At 48.5% G+C, this 19,943-nt stretch overlaps 1 protein-coding gene across 1 annotated transcript in view; it reads left to right on the top strand.

Annotated features, from left to right (window-relative positions):
- Positions 1-19,943, top strand: part of GAB3 (GRB2 associated binding protein 3) — a 65,868-nt gene that overhangs the window by 35,427 nt on the left and 10,498 nt on the right. Inside the window, exons 2-4 of the mRNA XM_044427148.1 lie at positions 5,819-6,122; positions 16,499-16,715; positions 17,383-17,846. Of these exons, the coding sequence (XP_044283083.1) occupies positions 5,858-6,122; positions 16,499-16,715; positions 17,383-17,846 (946 nt within the window). The 5' untranslated portion in view covers positions 5,819-5,857. The remainder of the gene's footprint in view (positions 1-5,818; positions 6,123-16,498; positions 16,716-17,382; positions 17,847-19,943) is intronic.

Here is a 19,943-nt window from a genome sequence, read left to right as displayed (position 1 = left end):
TTCTGTGACCTTGTATTGGGATTGATCTCTTTTCTCTGTTTGAGGATCAAGATTAATAAATTGAGCAAGAGCTATTTGTAACTAGACCGATTATTGAGATTATTTTTATCGTTAGTCATGGACTCTTAGGGTGGAATTCAGGATGGGCCTGATAGGTGTAATTATTTTTACAACCTATCTAGTCTAGTACTGAGGCTTATACTTCTGCTAACAGAAAACAATAGCAATTCTTAGACGATAAAGAGAATAATCATATGGCCCAAGGAGAGCATGCAGGGGACCCTAGGGCTATTCAGACCCCCTCTTCTGCGGATTCATGTACTGCTACAGCCTCGGAAGTTGGGCTTCAAAATCCAGCCTTCCCTGCTGTCATTTCCCCTTCCCACAAATTGCTGCAGAAATCACTGTTCCCGCCTCTCCAAGGTTGCAAGGACAGGAGGAATCCTGCCCCTTCTCTGTGACGTGCCTCCTTTAGGTGGGCTTAGAGATACATCTAGAGTCAAAATGCGATCGTGTAAAAGTAGAGCAGTGATGGCAAACTTTTTTGAAACCAAGTGCCCAAACTGCAACCCAAAACACACTTATTTTTCACAAAGTGCCAACAATGCAATAAAACCTGAAAACTGTGGTTTTTGTTCAGAAAAAACATCTCACAGCCAGTCCAAGCAAATCTCTCTCTCTCTCTCTCTCCTTGGCAGTGCACTGACCGGCCATGCAAAAGCTTGAATGAGTCACAGCTCAGGAGTCGCGACTCGTGATGTCATTGCTTGGAGCCGCAACTCCTTTCCGAGCGTGCGCATGGCCCCTATGTGCGCTGTTATCCGATGCTCGGCTGCTGGGACGATGCTGGGGCGACTTGGCTTGCGTGCCGACAGAGAGGGCTTTGCCATAGGTTCGCCACCACTGGTGTACAGAGATGAAAACCAGGTTGCATTTCAGCAGGTTGTTTGATCCAGAGAATTGGCCAAGATCGGAGGCTTCTGTGTGATGCAGGCGCCACTAGGTGATCGAATCCTAACTTTCCCAGTGAACACAATCTGCAAAAGGATCATCTTGCAGAACACATTACGCGTTCTGTGATTTCATGTGCAGACTGTGGGCATGTTCTCCCTATATTCCTAGTCTGTACCATGTGCCCCGCTGGACTACCCCGGATTAAGGCAGCTCGATCATTTTATGGTGGCTTTGCTTTCTTCTTGCACTGTCCACACACACTCTGCAAGTAAGCAAGAAAAAGAATGAGAATACAGAGATCTTAGAAACTGAAATTAGTCTGTGAACTAATTTCCTTCTAAACCTCAACTGTCGAAGTCAAATCCAATCCCCTTTAAGGTCTCAAAGCAACCTGCTGGCTTCCAAAGATACTCATGTCCCTCAGCATTTGTTTCCCAACTTTGGCAAAGTTCCTTCCCCCGCCCCCCATCCCACATCTGAAAAATGTAAATCCGTTTCGTAAGACCTAGTTCCTGGCAGGAGAGGTTTAAGCTGACATACACTAGCATTCTGGGGGGTCTTCTCCTTTGGCTTTCTTTGCCTGCCACCAGAATGCAGCCCTGGAAACCTTCTCTTAAATTGAGTTCGGCCATCGAAAGCCATGCGCTTAAGTTGTTGTTGGTTTTCCTCAGTTGCATCAGATTGCTTTCCATCCAAGCTTGATAGAGTATGTTGGCTGTGCCAAGACAAATGCAAGCTTTCAAGTGTGGTTGAAAAAGTTTGAACACACCGTCATGGCATTAGTAAAGGTGTGCTGAGCTATTCCGCTACATTTAAAACTTTCCATCAGGATTCCTCACTCTGTCTCAAGAGGAGAGTTCCCTTCTTTGGATTGAAGAGCCACTGTTGAAGCAGTCCTTCTTTCATCCTGTACGCAGCCCTCTGGAGAAGAATTTTGTGCATCTGCAAAACTCTTGGGCCTTTGTTCTGTGGTTAGATGGCAGCAGCAACACCCACAGGCCACGAACCAGAAAACTCTGTGTTTGTCAGGGTGTAGCTTTGCATCTCTGCCTTTTGGAAGGGGTCACCATCACTTAGTACCGTGAAAACTCAGCTTCTGCAGAGAGGAGCCTCAGCTACGTGAAGTGCAGACCTGCTGCACAGAACCTGGTTTTCCTCCGTGTTGCTCCAGTCAACAGGAAGAATTTCAGCCTTCCCTTCACTTCATGCACTGGGCTTGTGCACAAGTTTGCTTATGGCAGAAATGTAGATTCTCGCACCCAGGAGTCAGAGGAGAGAGCAAATGTAGCCCTAAAGGGTTCTCAGGCTGGTCTTCTGAGTTTCTCCAAATGACCACATACCCTTCCCCCAGCCACCAGGCCTTGGTTGATTTTCTGGCTTTTGTGCAGTGTTTTTTCTCCTGTTTTGAAAGGGTGCAGTTCCTTTTCTAATTCTGTTATGGGCGGAAAGAGGTTTTACGATAAAATAGCTTAGTATTATTTTGGGCCCAGACCTTTGGTCTTTGACCAGAACGTGCCTTCCTCAAAACAAATGAATGATGCTCAAAAGCCCCTGGCATGTGATGGTCCAACGAGGAATGGTGCAGCCTCCTCCTATATAAGTGATTGGCCCAATTGGCTCTTGGTGGATTGGTCACAATTCCTTCCCTTTTGTGAGTCCTGCTCTCTTGTGTCACCTAGTTGGCTTTGCATTTTCTTGTCATGCCTCCATTTACTGGTCTCCAGGTTCCTTCCCTGCCCCAAGACCAACTTGGGGTCCTCCAGTGGTGTTGGACTACAATCCCCAGCATGCCTGAGGACTGGGCATGGTAGCTATGGCTGATGGGAGGTCTAAAACTCCCAGAGGGCACAACTCTGGGGAAGACCACCATCTGTCTATATATTACACTCCTATCTCAGGTTTTTCCAAGGAACCCGAGCAGCCTGCATGGTCTCCTGGAGGCCGCTTGTATCCTCACAACAACTATGTAAGTGGGATAAGCAAGTGGTCATCCCAGGGTCACTCCCAGAAGGTCCATGGCTGAGTGGGGATTCAGCCCTGGGTCTCCCCATTCCTAGCCTGACATTTTCACCCAGCCTTCTGCAACTCTCCAGACACACAAGGGTGTAACTCCTTGGCTAAGAAGGGCTGCCCTCGCCATTTCGAACTGGTTCTGCAAGCTCAGTCCAGATGAGCCCTGCAAATGCCCTTCTTCTGACCTCTGTTACTTGAGCTTCTCCACTTAGCACTGCGTCCAGGAATGCTCCCAATGTGCACCCTAAACCAGATCAACTCCATGCGCTTCCCTTCGAAGGGTATCTGAAGCTTACGCCTCTTTTCATCATGGTGTTCTAAGCCAACTCCTGCCTATTCACGAAACAAATGCAGGGCTGCACACCACAAGAGAGACAGTTTAGCAGACAAATAGTTGAGTACAGTTTTATTAGACACAGAGGATGTTGCTTTTCCAAAGCAAGGTCTGAAGCACAGCCAGGGTCAAAAGCCAGGAGATAGTCAAAGTAAAAACATCATCTGAAACCATTCAGCTCAAAACTCAGGTCAAACACACAGCAAAGTCAAAGAGAAACCAAGTTACTGAAACTGAAATTCAGGCTCTGTTTCCACACTACTCCTAGGTTATGAGCGATATAGTAGAACTATCGCCCAAGCACTGTTCAGCTGCATCACATTAAAGCGAGGTTCTCTTCCTGAGGAGCACCCAACTCCTAAGGAGTCGTCTTTGTTCTCTTGCCCAGCCATTGTTCTATTGTGGATCTGAAGGCACTGGCCTCCTCAGAGTCTAGGTGGCAGCCCGGATCCTCACACGCCTTAGAAGATGTGTTTCCTGAGTCTCCAGGGGGCATGTCACAAGGCATCACCCCTGAGGGTTCTGGCCACCTTGAGTAGTGGCGCATTCTTCAGAGAGGACACCTGTCTCAGGAAGTTCTGGCTTCTCTGAAGATGACTCCAGAGGATGACTCCCAGAATCCGTGTGACTTGAGAAAAGCCAGTCAGCTGCAGTATCTGCCCTTGGAGCCATAAAAAGCCAAACTTCCTGAATTCGTGGTAGAGTTCTCCAACATGCTGAGCCTGGGAAATGCCAGATGGGCCAGTCTGGAAAAATGTGGGGGTTGATAAGCAAAGAGTGAGATATCAAGTTGCAAGCTGGGCAACCAGGAATATGTGTCTGTTGAAAAAACCACACTTGCTCTCTAGCAACAGAGTGCTTCTTTTGTGAAGGTTAGATGCAAATTAATAAGGATTTACATTGTCCAGGCTGTAGCCATTCTTTAGAAGGCTGCTAATAAAAGCAAGCCTCAAAGTACATCAGTGTAAATGCACATCAGAGTCTCTTAAGCAATTAGAAACTCATTTCCAGGAACCCCAGAATAAATAGGACATTTCTCCTCCCAGCCAAAGAAAGAAGGCTCTGATTGATACATCTGCTCTAATGATGATTGCGCTGTCTTTTGAAACAATAGAGGACGCTGGGGACAAAATTGTGTGGGTCCCCCTCCCCTCCCAGCTGTGCTGAAGATAAATTTGAAATCGTTGCTAAACAGGTTCCAGTTTGTTGGTTCTAGTGGTGTCGATTACTACTTTTACTTAATTTAAAATGTATATCCCGTCTGTTGTCCTAAAGGGGAATTCAAGGCTACAAACAAACAGACCAAGATCATCAATATTTAAAACAATGCTTAAAATCCAAATGGTTCTGAACCTCAATAAAATTATAAAAATGGCAGTTCTGCCTAGGGGCTAAAAACGCAAAAGACTGAAGCAGCTGTTGATAAAGATAAATCATTGCGTCTGCTCCTGGGTGCCGCAGAAACTCAGATTCATCCCCCTCCCGGCCTGATCCCTTGGGCTTTTTACTGGGGCAAATTATTACAGGGGGAATAAAATCCAGTTTGAGGAGATGGGCTTGGTTTTGTGCACCTGTTCTTACTGCACCGGTGGCGACTCTCTTACATGTCCCACCTCCTTGCCAAGCTTGCTTGGTTGGGACCAGGGAGAAGGTCTGGAAGTCAGGCATGCGTTGCAGCTCCTTGCAACAGCGGCAGCAAGACCTTCTCCTCTTGAAAGGCACTTCAGAAGTTTGTAAGAAGCATCACTCGCTTTTGTTACTCAAGCTTGACATTTGCCTCTGTCCCCTTTCCTCTCCCGCAGCCCCGTGGTTGCGTTCTCTCTGAAGTGCTTTCTGTGAAATGTTCAACCTTTTAGAACTGCCCTGAGCAATGATGGTTCTGATTTTATGCACTGTGCTGCTCTTCTGGGAACTTTGAACTTCTTCCAACCCAAGGGCTGAATTCTGTATTGGGAGCTGGAAGGGTTGTGTGGGCTGAAGGCAAAAGGGGTGACCAAAAAGTGCCAGCCTGTTTCAGCATAAAACCCATCCTTTTACTAATTAGGAACGGGAAGGGCACTGCGGTCTTCCAGAGTTGGGGTGGTGGTGGGGAACTGCTCAGATGCTGGGAAAACACTTGCTTTGGCAGTCATGGGTAAGGGGTGAGGCCACGGGAAGGAGGGAGGGCCCACTGGGAATCCCTGGAGTGCCAGATTCGGCCCCCTTGCAGGCTAGATCTGGTGGCTAGAATGGAGATCCCACATTCATAGGTTAGACATTGGATGGCAGCTGCTTTCCTACTGTAGCCTGAACTTTTAGAGGGGCTCTTCGTGGTGCTCAATCAATGCAGGGGCTTGGTTCAGCACCTTGGCCAGCCCTCTTGAAGTTCAGGCTGACACCCGGTGTGGATAATCTGCTCCACTGAGTTCGTATCCCCCTGCCCCCATGAGTGCGAGGATGCAGCCGTCTTGATGGGTGTGAGATTACCTTGCCGTGTCCACTGCGAGTGACCCTAGTCTGACCGGATTGTTTCCCCAGGCTTGGCGGAAGCGCTGGTTCGTGTTGCGCCAGGGCCGCATGAGTGGGAACCCCGACGTCCTGGAGTACTACCGCAGCAGCCATTCCAAGAAGCCCATCCGCGTGATCGACCTGAACGAATGCGAGGTCGTGAAGCACTCGGGGGCCAGCTTCATCAAGAAGGAATTCCAGAACAACTTCGTCTTCATGGTGAAGACCACCTACCGCACCTTCTATCTTGTGGCCAAGTCTGAGGAGGAGATGCAAGCCTGGGTGCACCACATCACGCAAATCTGTAACTTCGGGCATTTGGAAGATGGCACAGGTGAGCAGACGCCATACGCTGTACATCTGGGGAAAGCCGGCCGTGGTGAATGTCTCGCTCAGGGAATAGCGTGAGGTCTGCTCCTGTCCAAGAGCATTTGCATGTGGAGAGCTGCTCAAAATAGCTCTCTTTAGAGCAAAACAGAAAATAGCTTTAACCATGGGCTGGAAGAGGTGCTGCTTCAAAAGTATGGGATCCTGCCTGTGGAAGTGCAGCTCCTATCGGCCTCAGCTGGTGTGGATGATAGTGAGGGATTATGGCAGAGAAGGTCTGGAAGGACACACGTTCCCCACCCCTTCTTTTTTGAAAGTTTGCTTTCCTTTCACTTTCTGGACAAGGTCTGTTTTAGTGTCACGATGCTCAGCTTGAGATCCACATCCCCCATGCCGGAAAAAGGAAATATGCTGAGCATTTTGGTAGTGGCAAGTTTCCAGGGGCAGAACTGGCTGTTCCTGAGCCTAGATGGCTTATTTTGGTCAGGGCAAGAGTGGGGGTTATGTGTGCACACAGGGGCAAGGGGAGCACCTCCCCCCCCCCCGGTGCCTTTTTAAAATTTTCTTCCCATGGACACCGATGAGAGGGGGACGAAGTGCACCAGCAACAAAGTGAGATAGTTCCTGGGCTGGACTGGGGATGTATCTCTGGGGAGAAATGGGACTCCAGATCTAGTGGAACCCACTGCTCATGGACAGTGATGTAGTGGAACCAGGGTGTTGATCGGATGGCAAAGAACAGCGCAACATCTCCAACTTACAGAGGTGTGTTAGGATGAATGTCCTCCAGGAAGCCTGCTCCTTGGATGCCCTGCTCAGCTCTCGGGAACTCGAGGCTGCGGCTTCCTCGATGGATTCATCCGATCACATGTTAGGCTTGGTCTTCTTCTCTAGCACGATTGTCTTCCACGGAAAGGCATGCCTTCTCTTCCTGCACCCAAAGCACAACAGCTCCAGTGTTGTCAGTTGTGCTGCCAGGGAAAGTTCTGGCTTGATTTGCTTTTGCTCACCTGTCGGTGGGCCCAGGATGTTCACAAGGAGCGTCTCCGGCACCATGTTTTGGCCACATCAAGTGGCTTCCCGCCAGCTCTCTCTGCTGTCCAGCTTTCACACCCCTCCATACTGATTGGGAATACAGTAGTGTGGATGACCTTGGCCTTGGCCCTTGGCGAAACAGGGATGGAGCACTGGCTTTCTTTTCATTAGTGGGGTGCTGGCTTTCTCTCTTTAATACAGTATCCAGCAGTTAATATTACCGGGGTGGTTTGCAAGACCAAATCACTGCAGAAACGGAAAAGGTGTCTGTCGGTGCCTGAAGAACTTCAGAACAGGTGCTCACATTTGCATGCCGCCCCATAGCCAGAAGGTGCTTGAGGATGGAATGCTGGGAGCAGGGGGTCACAACCAAGAAGGCCCTGTCCCCAGTTGCCTCCCCACCCGAGATGGCGGTGGGGAGAGCACCCAGATCAGGTGCCCTCATTCGATGGATGCCCTCAGTGCGATGTGGGCAAATGTGAGAGCAGACGTGCGCTTGGGTGAACATGCCTAAAACGCGTTGCAAGCCCTGACTGAGCTTTTCTCGAACGAGAGCCGTCCAGATGTGCTTGAGTTCAACTCCTTCTGTTTCCAAAGGCCACCAAGTAGTGGAAAGGCTGTTCTAGGGCTCTGTTTTCAGTACAGAATGAGGGGTGAATTTTTGTAAGGCCAGCCAATCAGTAAAGCACAGAATAAGTTCAGGGCAGGAAAAAGAGAGTGAGCGAGATGTCAAAACCAGCACTTCTGAGCTGCAGAGATCAATTCCACAGTGATGTATTTTCTCAGCTCAGATCGCCATATCGTTCAGGTGCCAGGGAATGCCTGGGCCTCAGGAACTTGCCTCATCCTCTCATCTTTTAACTTTTTAGATTCTGGAAAAGATGCTCATGCAGACTAGGTGGGAGCACACGAGGTCGTAAGAATGGTCCTCTGGCATCAGACCCCTGGGCCACCAAGGCAAGGTGTGTGAGCCTTGTGCCATGGTGCTGATCCCAAGCTGGACCTGATAGCGGTGTTGGCCTCCCATCTAATTTGGCACTTCTGAATGCCACCGCTGTCCTTGGACAATCTGTGGCAGGAGCTGGGGAGCATTGGTGGTGCCTCCTGCCATTCCTTTTGCCCTGCTCCCCCCACCCCAGTCCCACCCAGCCTGTGCGCAGTCTCCTGAACCAGCTTGCCGCCTGTGGACGTGGCAGAGCAGACCGTGTGTTGCATGTGTTCAAGCGTGTTTCAGTTGCAGCTTCTGGGTGGTGGGGGAGCCAAGGGAACATTTGATCCTTTCCATCAGGCAGCAAAATGTCTTGGGACAGTCCTGCTTCCAAAAGCTCTGGCTCTGTTTGGCCTCCAGAGCAAGGTTCCCTGATGGTTGTAAGGTCCGGGGTGTGGGCAGCAAAAAGAAGTGCCAAGACCCAGATAATGCAGTCCATAAACTATTCGACCTAAGCCCGTTGTTCAGCCAAATTCAGGTCATTATCCAGAGCAAGCCAAGGCCAAACAAGGAGCGAACAGGCAAGCGAATACAGCCCGGATAGCAGAGCACAGTCAAAACAAGCCAGAGGTCAGGTGCCAAGAAGATAGCATGAGGGCAGGAATGCCTTGGAGTGGGAGCAAGGTGTGGGAACCGGAGTGACAGCATCCAGACACCATGGAGAAATCCAGCGCACCAGAAGCCGGTGATGCTGCAGCCGCTCCTGGAGGGAAAAGCCCAATAGCTCTTCCCCCAGGGCTCCCGGGTGGCATTCATGAGGGCCCTGGCAGCTGCCACAGAGTCTGGGCATGACCCTGCAACTGCCTGGGCTGTCATTCTGGTGTTTGGCCAGCAGGAGGAGTCCTGCTGCTGCCTGGATCCTGACAGTGGTTTGGGGCTTGGCGGACACATTTGCAGTTTTGAGAAAGTCGTGGGCACTTAGTCATGAAATGACTACCCAGGTGGGTGTATCTTCTCACGTAGCTCTCATTTCCTAAAAGGCTAGAAAAGAAGAAAACTTCCCCAAGAACCAAAGTGCAAAACGGGGGTGGGGACCCAAAATGCAAAACCAGCCTTTTGATCTCAAAGAGCGATGGCAAGGGGGGGTAACACTTGGTGTTGCATATGGCTTTTTATAAAATAACCTTAAAATAAGAAGCAGGGGTGCCACAAAGAATCTCCCCTGCAGTTCTGGTGGAAGACAATTCCACCTAAGTGGGGCAACCACAGAAAAGCCCCTGTGATGTATTTTGCAAAAGAGATGTGGGATTCAGAGGGAATAACTGAAGCTGTTTTTTACCTGGAAGAAACAGAACCAAGGGAGTAGAAATGAAAACCTTGCGTTCTAGACAGAAATGTATTTTTTCCAATGAGAATTTCCAAATCTTCAGCTTTTGGCTTGCTAGGACTGTAAAATTGACCAAAAAGAAAGTCCAGGGTGACATTTCCCAATGAAAATAAAAGATTCAATTCTCATCTTGCTCCAGCGAGAAGAAAATATTCTAAAATAAACCTGCACTAAAATCACTGACTTAATGTGTAGAGCGAAATCGCTCTAAACATTTTCTGATTTGTTCTGCATATGAGAAACATCTAAATCTTTAAAGGGCATCTGGTTTTGAAAAGACAAGATTTCCAATTAAAAATTTCACGGAGATTAGCACTGTGCGCTTTTCATTTTTACGCTGCATTTAAAGTATGCTTGGAAATGAGTCATCTTGCAGATGGCTGCAAGAAATAGTTCTGTCTCTTAAAGAGAGAGGAGGATTTCCTAATCTTGTACCACTTTAATTTGCTTTTAGGCTTGGGGGATGTGGCCGAATGTCAGATTTGTTTAGCCCAACGTGATTAGTGTTTGAGGGAATAATTTGCTAGAATGGCTTGCATCACCCTTCCCCAACCTATCACTCCATATGTTTTGGACTACAACTCCCAGCATTCCTGTAAATGGGCCATGAGGACTTGGGTGGATGGGGTTGAAGCCGCTTCCACTCCTTCCAGAAGGCCTTGTGGTCGTTGCTGGGTTCAGACCACCAGGGAAATCACAGTGCAGTGTACAAACCATAGAAACAAAACTATAGAAGCCATTGTTTCTAATCGTTCATTCAAGTCATTTTATTTATTCAATGTATATGCCACCCCACTAGCCATTAAATTAGAAATAAATATCCCTCTTTTAAAATCATGTTCCATTGGTAGCAGCATGAAATAACATAAAAGACCTAAACATTTGCTTGTCGGAATATCTACTCAATGGATTAGTTGGTGCCTAAAAGCCAGCAGAGTCGGTGCAAACCAGACCTCAAGCCCAGGGCTCACTACACAAGGCCTTCGACCCCTCGCTTTACTGAGGCGCCTGCTTCCGGATCCTTCGCAGGATTACACTCAGCTCCTTGACACATGTTTTCTGCAGAGAGTTCCTTCTCTACCTCTCTGCGTATTTCCTTATCTAACCACAGGGTGGCACCAGTGTGCAGCAGAATTGAGAAAATACACACGGCCTGCCTCCCAGAGAGTACCACATTTTCCTCCAGCTATAAAAAGCCACAGAAATGGTTGCAAAACACAGGAGAGGTCCTAGAGGAAGGAGCCCTTATATGAAGCACCTGCAGGCTGCTGTTTGCGATTGCATTATAAATGCCTCGTGCAGCCAATCCTGGAGAACCTCTTTGCTCTTTCCGTAGCGAACGAGTATACATAATTCATTGCCTGTAGTCGCTTTGTCAGGCATTTGTTCTGCTAGGGGAATGTGCAGAATAGCACCGGCTTCTGTCCTCGGAGCCCAGCTTCCAATGGCAGCACAGTCCAAAGAGACACTCACTGTGCACTTGCTGTCCCAGCTGGGTCACTGCAGAGAGCAATTGCTAATGGGAAGCAGGAAGAGCCAGAAGGGATTAGCACTTGTCAGTTCGGCTCCGAGAGCAGCTTTCTGCCAGCCTCCCCTTCCCCCCTGCTTTGCATTTCATGCCTGTATTTGCAGACAGGCAGATGTGAGCTGTATGTGCGTGAGAGCAAGGAAATTTCCATACTGAGAGTGAAGACGCAAACCTGGGCAAGGTGAAGGTGTGAAGGGTCATGGACTGGAGCCATGTGGTCCCAAGGAGGCATGCCTTGCCGCCAAACTGCAGTCAGGACTCAGTTTCAATTCTGGCTTGACGCAGACTAGGATTAGTGGCTAATTGTCCAGTGTGGATGTAAAAGAAACCATGATAGCGTCATGATGATGGTGTGCTTTTTTAAAATCTGACCTTCATTGGCTGTTTTACTTCCTGATTAAGGACTGGGTTGCTTTGCACTTTAATGCAAACTTCCCTAGCTTCATACGACCAGTTGGAAGGTATGCAGGTGCCCCACCTTTCCTTCCTGGAAGAAGAAGGGCTTCAAGTCCCATTCCCTGTCCAGCAAGCCAGCTTCGTTCCTGCACGGGGCATGGGATTTCCCTCCATGTGCTGACCTTCCCGCATGATTTGTTGGCTGGCTGCAAAGAAGAGCTAGAATAGTTTATTCCTCTTCCACCTTTCCACTCACTTGTGCAGGGTCCAATGCACTCAGCTGCAGGGAACCCCTGCTCACCTGAGGCAATCGGGCAGATTCCTGCCCTATGAAGAGAAGTCCTCTGTGCAAACGCCAAGGATGAATGATTGTCGCAAGCTTCATGGGCACTGTTTTTGTCTCTTAAACTGCAGCTCACCTGCTGTTCGTGGTGTAGGAGAAGGCAGAGAACCTCTTTCTGCCTCATGGCCAAATTCCCCCTTCCGACTCAGCAATCTGCACATCTTGCGTCTGGCAGCTTTTCTTGGAGGTCCAGATTGGCTTACCGTCAAAGGGCGCGAATTTCTGAGGTCCATCTCTGTGTCAGCAATCCATTTAGTGTCGCTTCTTTCCTCCACTCTTCCTCCTTTGCTCAAGGGTGAATGTCTCCGGAGATCTGGAGTCCAGCCTTGGCCTTTTTTATTTGAATGTCCTCATGGTTTATCACCAAGCCTCACATGAGAAACCTCCACTCTTAATAACGGCTTCAGTTCAATTCAGCAGAGAGAGAAAGTCATCCAACCTCCATTGCTCTCCTCAAGCAGCCCATTCCTAGAGAAAGAAGTCTACCGATTAGATATAGTTTAGCACAGACATTCCTTCTTCCTCAGGTGATGATACTCTCAAGAACAGAGAACAGACGCAAAACAGCAAAGATGGGTCCTTTGTACAACATAACCTTGAATGGTGTTTCCCTTTGTGTTGGAAGTTTATTTATTTATTAAAACATTTCTATGCTGCCCCATTCGCCGAAGCCTCGGGGCGGCTCACAACATAAAATTAAAATACTAGAAATAACAAAATAAAATAAGTCGCCCTGGTTCCAGAGCAAGTTCTAGAGCAAGTGTGGAAAGCCCATGCCTAGAGGCCAAATCCAGTCTTCCTGGAGTTTCCAGGTGCCCAAGTGCCCTTCCCATGGCCTTACCCTTTTCCCTAACAAGCAATCATTGAGTAGTTTCCCCTCATTCCAAGCAGCCGAAATGCCTCTCCGAAGCTTAGTCCTTGGTGAGGCAAGCTTTAGTAGATGCTGATAGAATGGCCCCATCCCTTCTGCTTTCAGGACCACCACCACTGGAATGCAGACCCCCAAGAGCTGCTCTAAAATGTCTGAAATAGGTCTGACATGGTGTTCTGGCCCAAAATTCATGTGTGGTGCTTGCCCCTGGAGATGCGTAGGGCTTATGTGAAAAGAGTCCTGAGTACAAAAGCAGGAGGAAATGCTGCCTCCCAGGCAGGTGGGGCCAAGTTCATTTCTTTATCATCCTGAGTTTTGGCATATTAAAAGACAAGCATGTTCAGTATGTTCTGGTAGTAGTGGTGGTTTCATTCTGTTAGAAGCATGATCCAGTTGTCTCTGCTTAGTCCATAGGTGCTACCTATAACCTGTATTTACAGCAGACTTATGGTTGTGGTTTTGTTTGACTCTGTAAAATCTTTCAATTTCTGGATTCTGTCTTCTTTACTCAACCACTTCTAAGAATGAATAATTTCTCGGTCTTTCACTTGATGCAATATCTGTGTTGGAACGAATGCCTCAAATAATAATGATTATGTTGGTGGTGGTAAGCATCATGATAACAGCTACTCAGAAAGTGTCTCGGTATTTGTCCTTTTCAGACAGATCTGACCCAGGACATGTGCCGGAAGGCTGTCTTGCCAAACACAGCCATGCCTCCTTCTAGAGGGCCGCAACTTGCTTCCCAGTAGGATCTGCACATTCTTTCGAATGCTAGCTTAAGATTTTTTCCAGACCTTGTAGTTAACCCGATTCCACAGTGGTGGTGATAATGCCATTGCCAAGCCGCATCCAGAGCATGCGCTGCCCAGTAATCTCTTCTGCAGCAGGGCTGCAGTGTTGATCTTGCAACCTTTGCTTCAGTCACAGCTTCAGGGCTACTTCAGTGCATCTCCCAAAGGCAGATTCTTGAAAGCACTTCTCTCTCCCAGTTGGTTCACCATGACTCATTTACCAGTACGCCTTAAGTGGCCTTTGTAAGATTCAGGCTTCAGGAGGCACAATCAAGCATGTGGGATGCTTTCTTTGTTGCAATCAATAAATGTGTGTGTGCATCTATAGCTATAGATGAGGCTGTAATGTATAGGCTTCAGCATGACACCTCGCGGGTAATAAATGCTTGAGAAATTGCATCAGGAGAACAGAGTAATCATTCGGTTTTGAAACAAGAAGGCTGCCATCTGCTGGACATATCAGAGCAAGGCGCTCCGGGTTTGCTCCCAGTTCTAACTGGGTTTAGTTTTGAGGCATTAAACTCTGTATACAGGGCTGGCGAAAGGCATTTTGCTGCCTGGGGTAGAGGGCAAGATGGCTTCCTCCCTGTTCCATATAAACGAGCCGGCTGCATTGAAAGTTCAACCTAAATTAAACTTGGTGGTGGGCACCATGCACCTGAGGGCATCTGCTTGGCTTAGGGGTGACAAGGTGGGCTTCCTGGTACACACAGCTTTGTCCCCTAAGACTTTGCCACCCCCCAGAAATTGCCACCTGAGATGACGTTCTCACTCTCTTTAACGGTAGGGTTGGCTCTGCCTGTACAGAATGATGGTATTTTTTCCATTGTGATTTGATGGAAAGGTTCGACCTTTTCTCCCCCTTGCTCTGCCTTGCCCTCCCGCTTTTTTCTTTCTCCCACTCGTAAAGACCATTCATCTAATGCTTTGTCTAAGCACGTCAGTGTTTCTGGCCATATGGAGCACCTGTGGGGAAAGTATTTGGCTGTACATTTGTTAGGCAGCAATGTCTTCCCACAGTATAAACACTTTGCTTCTTGGAAATGTTGCTTTCGATAATATCTTGGCCTCCTTTCCCAAGTACTGTTTATGGGTTAGGGAAGCAGAGTTTCTGCTTAATGTAAACACCTCGTGGTTCTAGATAACAAAAGATGTGACATTTAAATGTATTTATTTTTTTAATTAGCTGTTGCATGTTGTTAAAAGTAGGGGCTGAGGTAGTATCAAATGTGATGTTTTGGGGGCCTATTTTTTAAAGCCCCACCGGATGATGAAGCGGGGGAGGGGGTTTATATCCACTTTAAAGGAAAGGATTAGAAAAAGGTGAAGAGTTGTCATACTTACACAGAAAGTGTAAACCCCAAACTTGGAGAAAAATATTTAACAATGAGCATCTGGTGGGGTAAGCCAAATTTGCTTCAGGAAAACAAGAACCACAATGAATTTGGGGGCTCCTTTAAGATGCTTCAGCTTGTTAGGGCAGAGGGCAATCCTTTTCGGATCGGTTGCGTATGTGGAATTTGGAGAGAATGTCGTGGGCGCTCTCGCACAATGGCTGCCTTGGACTGTGGGGCTTGCCCACTCCTCAGATGGTTCCCAGGTGGAGGGCTCCGTCAGGAAACACCCATTTCCCAGAAGGAAAGCTAGTGGAGCGAAAAGTAAAGCAACTCACCCGAGGACAAGACAGAGGTGGAGGTCTGTGTTTTGCACAAGCTGATGAAGCTGGTTCCTCAGTCTCCCGGCTATTATTTTAATTTAAACAATCTAAAATAAAATACAAATGAGGAGGGGCAGGGGTCTGACAGGGGCAACAAGAAGTTTTGCAGGCAGCTCATGCCTCTGGACGCTGTGGTGGGGCCCCCAAGCATAAGCATCCATTGGTGAGAGCAGTGTTGTATCCGAGACTGGTAGAAGGAAGCAAGAAGGACTCTCAGGCAGGGCAATAGCTAAGAGGGGCAGGTTCTGCCACTCCTTTGCTGCTGCAAGCGTCAGGCCCAAAGGTACAAGCAGTGACAGCTCAGTTTCGAAGTGCGGCCTTGAGATGTTTCATTTTAAAACATCGCAGGCCACATCTTGTTTCTTCCTGGGCGCATTGGTGCACTCTTCAGTACAGCTCCTAGCTCAACCGCTTCACTTGGACATTGTAGCAACACCCCATATGGCAAAGCACCAGTCTGAAATGGACGGGATGCATTTTCCCTGGTTGTCTGCTATACATTATTTACAGCCATTAATAAACAACACCCGCAGCTATAAGCCAGTTGCATGAATGAGTCTTCAAATCTAAACAGATGCCGAGAATCTCTTTCACCAGGGATAATATCGCATGCCCAAAATACAGTCGTTTTCATGGTAGGGCACATCCTCTGCCCCACAACACAAAAATAGAAAAAGGAGGAAATGTATGGGGTTGCCAGACAAAACCAGTACAGACCCCTTGGTTGGTTGGTGAATGTAGCTTAAACTGTGTAATGTCCTCAAATGGTTTGAAGTCACTGAGATGAGTCATTTTCAGTGCTGGCCATAAAGAAAACAACCCAGGACACACCTGCACACAAGAACTTGTTATTTTAACCCAGTTTGACCTGCATGGCAGACAAAGCGCTGGCCCCATCTTCCACGTTTCGCCCAGCAGCTCTCAGCAGAGGGGCGTCAAGCGAGGAGAGTCCTGTGAAGTCCACAGATCCTTGCTGCCTCTCTCCATTTTGCTGCCGCCTCTGTGGACACAGGGCAGGGTCTTCTTGGGGAAGGCCCCCAGGAAGGGAGGCAGGGTGGCCGGCCCCCTTGCGCCGACCTTGGGCTGCCCAGGCAAAGGCCTTCTTATTTGGGCTGGTGCAGTGCACCATCACGGGCATCCCCCTGCTGTTGACGTGGCTGTTACCAACATTGGGTGCTGCTGCTGACGCATTTCGCTGGGGTCAGATTGCCTTTCGAATGCACTTCTTTGCATGCTAGGATTTAACTGAGAGCTGGTTGTTGATCTGGATTCAGTGGAAAGATGGGCCGTTATGTGGACCAACAGGAATTTGGCTTTTTGGGACTAGGGCCGGACGGGCTCGGGAACAGCCCCTCGTCTTAACATTTGTTCTGTTTTGTGGCAGACTCGGGGGACAGCCTCTCCCACACCACCTCCTCCCCACAGCCCTCGCCAGCTGCTTCTGCCCATGCCTTGCGGATCGTGGATCCCTCCTTCCCGCCTGATCAGACCCCGGCCGACGCGTCTGCAGCGGAGGAGACGGCAAGCGAGCCCGAATCTGTCTTCCTCACAGACTATCTCATCTTATCCAACTGTGCAACTGGAAAGCTCAGCCATGGCAGGTATTTAATACCTTAGATTCGAGTTTGGCAGTCAGACTGGGCCAACCCAGCATAAGGCTGTGGAATCTTGGAGAAGGGAGGCCCCTGGGCATGCAGAAGGGTGTCAGCCTTTAAGTGAAAACAATTCCTTAACCCACCCTCTGCCCCGACATGAACCTGGGAATTCCAGGATGTACAAGATTTGAGGAAAATAAAACGGCACATGGCTCAGGTAAGGCTTGCCATCGGCTTGCCCAAACTCCAGGCAGTGTATACTTGGAAGCTCTGCCCTTGTGCCCACGTGGGTCCCCCTTGGCCCCCATTTCATCCTCATTTAAGATGAATTGCGCTTTAACTGGGGAGGAAGTCTGCCTGCCGGAAACCCGAGCGCTGCTCCCCAGGGGCATCTTTGCGTTCAGAAGTGTGGCTTTGGCATTTTGAAGCTCAGACCCTACCTCTGCTTTACAGTTAGTTCTTGGAAAGTTTCCTTTTCTTTCTGTCTCCCCGTTTGCTCTCTGAGAACTGAGTGCTTTGTGACCAGCCATGGCCCAACATTTCCGAAGGGCCTACTAATCCTGTCCCCAGGTGGTCAGGGTGCCTGGCTTTTATTACTGAGTGAGCCCTCTGTGGATCAGTGCAGCAAAAATAGAGAGACTGACGGGGGTTTGTGCTTTCCCCCACTTTCCAGGTGCCACAGCTGGTCCAATTCCGATCGATCTCTTGAGCAGACATCTTCTGACGACATATTTGTTGACTTCATGGCTTCCCAGCCCTCACTCTACCTTCAGCCCTCCGGCACACTGCTGCAGGAGCTAACAAGTCAAGGGCTTCTTGCCAGGAATACGGACTCGAGCGGGCCTCCTTCCAGCGACTTCTCCTCTTCCTCTCCCTTGTCAGGCCCCCCTTTAACACCAACGTTCCTGGCCGACAAAAGCCAGAACTCGCTTTCCTGTGGCGTGTCTGAACGTGAGGTTCTGGCCAACACGCCGCCACCCCGGCCGCCCAAGCCAACACGTCTCTCAGACAGAAGGCCAGAAGAGCTATCCCTCGGGGCACTCCCCAATGGACATGCTGGCTTCTCCGGAGCCCATGGGGCCTTGGTGCCAAGAAGGATCTCCGTGTCCAGCTTGGACAGTATGAGGAGCTGGAGAGGTAAGGACTGGAATGGAGGGAGGCGACCCATGAAGTTTAGTGCTGAATTGGTCACCCAGAATTCGCCCAGGCATCTGAGGGCCACGTTCTTGGTCCTCTGCTCCCGACACACGCATGTTGCCTTGTGTAGGTATGTTAGCACGGATTCTCTCCGCAATGATAGAAGTAGATGCAGGGTCATTGTAATGTGAATTTCAGAGGTATCAGCTCCTTTCTCACACACGCCCAGATGCTGCCAGCTCCCAGCCGGCTCCTTGCCGGCTCGTCCAATATGGCCAGGCTTTCAGGGGTGGGAAAACACGGATGTTTAGTGGACAGGGGGCGGCTGGTTAAAATCTGTGTGGAGATCTACAAAAAGCAATAAACGTTAGCAGTGATACCAGAGAAGTTTCTCCCATGACCCGTCTTCTGGAAGTGCATGACCAGAGGAGACATTGGCTGCAAGCCTTTGCTAAGCACATGTGCATCCCCGAGGGAGAGTTTATGGCACAAGGAAGGAGTCAGTCCCAAGTTCTGCTGCACAAACTCACCAGGCGTGTCAGCTGATCTCTGAGTTACGCTTGAGCAGTGATGAATGCCGAAGTACAGGCGCTCCCATTAGCTACACCCTGCAAGGAAAGTCCAAAATTTCAGACTCCTGGGTGGATCCATATCAGCGAACCAGTTCTAGGCGTTTCTATCTCCACCAAGAGCTGGTCTTTTGCAAGGCAAGTGGGTCTTAATCAAAAAGCAAGCTGTCCCCAAATGCTTTGAACAACAGCTAGGAAAATTCCTTCCTCCCTGGCTGTGAGGATTGCACTAAACTCTGGAAGAAGAAGCCTGAGGGCATTGCAGGCAGGCTCCCTGCTAATCAGAAAGTCTCTGTAAGACCTAACTTTGGTATACCACTGGGTGGAGTATTAAATCAACAGTAGCAGCTAAGGCCTTGCAGATTTTCCTTCTTGCTTCTTAGCTTTCTGGCCGAGAACATTGCAGTGTAAATTATTTTTCAATAAATGTGTCCAGAGACATACACGAGTCAGGTGGCCTGCAACAGAATGTTGCAGCACGATGAAGTGCTTCTGCTGAGTAAGCCCTCCTTTCTCCCCCAGTAGCATTCCAAGACCATGGTGCACAGCCGTGCATCACTGGGTGATTGTGAGGCTCATCCTCACACCAGGTTCCCCACCGGCAACCCACCCTCCCAAATTCTGGGTCCTTCCACAGAACTAGAGCCCAGGACTGCAGATATGTGTGTGGACTCATTTTTCCAGAGAAGCATCAGCACCACCTGAACATCAGAATCAGAGAGAACATCAGAATCAGAGATAAATTGGCATCTCTCCAGGGCAAACTTTGTAAAAAGCTGCAGCACCTATTGTAATACAGATTTGCTGCCGAATAAAGACCGATTTTACTTCCCAGGGCTTCTAATCCATTTTCACCTTGGCTGCTTTTTTTTTTTTTTTTTTGTACTGAATACTGCTTCTAGTGATTTCTAGTGATATATTTTTGTATATTTCGATTTTTAAAGAAGGTTATTTAGACTATTTTCAGAGCGCCCCCTCCACTCAAAGATCTCTCAAAGTAGTGTCAAATAAAAAGAATGAAATACATAAAATACAAAAAGCAGAGCAGGTTTTTATGCAACGAGCCCAGGGATTAATAAGAAAAACAGAGAGCGGAATTAACAATTCAAAGTGCAGCAAAACAATGTTTCATTCACTAGCTGTCAAAATAAAGGATAATAACCACATGTAGGTTACACAAACGGCCCCTTTTGTGTGTGTTACTTTGTTTTTAGATTTTCTCAGCCACCTTGGAACTTGATTGAAGGACTGGGGTATCAATTTCTCAAAATACAATAATATTCTGCAGCCCAAATGGACTGCTGACTGGCTAGATTCCTAAGCCTAATTTTTTTCTTCTTTCAAAGCAAAGCAAAGCAAAACAAAACAAAAACCTAACACCTGTATTTCACCATTCTGCCTTAGGCAGAGGCACCCTGATCAGATAATTTCCTTAACACTCCCAGTGCTAATGAGTGTTTCTGCTAGCTCATTTATCAGTGTGCTGGACAATTCTTGGAAGCTTTTTAAGAGCAACACCCATCACTTG

Source organism: Varanus komodoensis, unplaced genomic scaffold (assembly GCF_004798865.1).
Source record: "Varanus komodoensis strain SLA01 unplaced genomic scaffold, ASM479886v1 scaffold18_3, whole genome shotgun sequence".
NCBI classification, from domain to species: Eukaryota; Metazoa; Chordata; class Lepidosauria; order Squamata; family Varanidae; genus Varanus; species Varanus komodoensis.
Note: the sequence above shows the minus strand (reverse complement) of the source record. Positions and strands in the feature narration are given on the sequence as shown.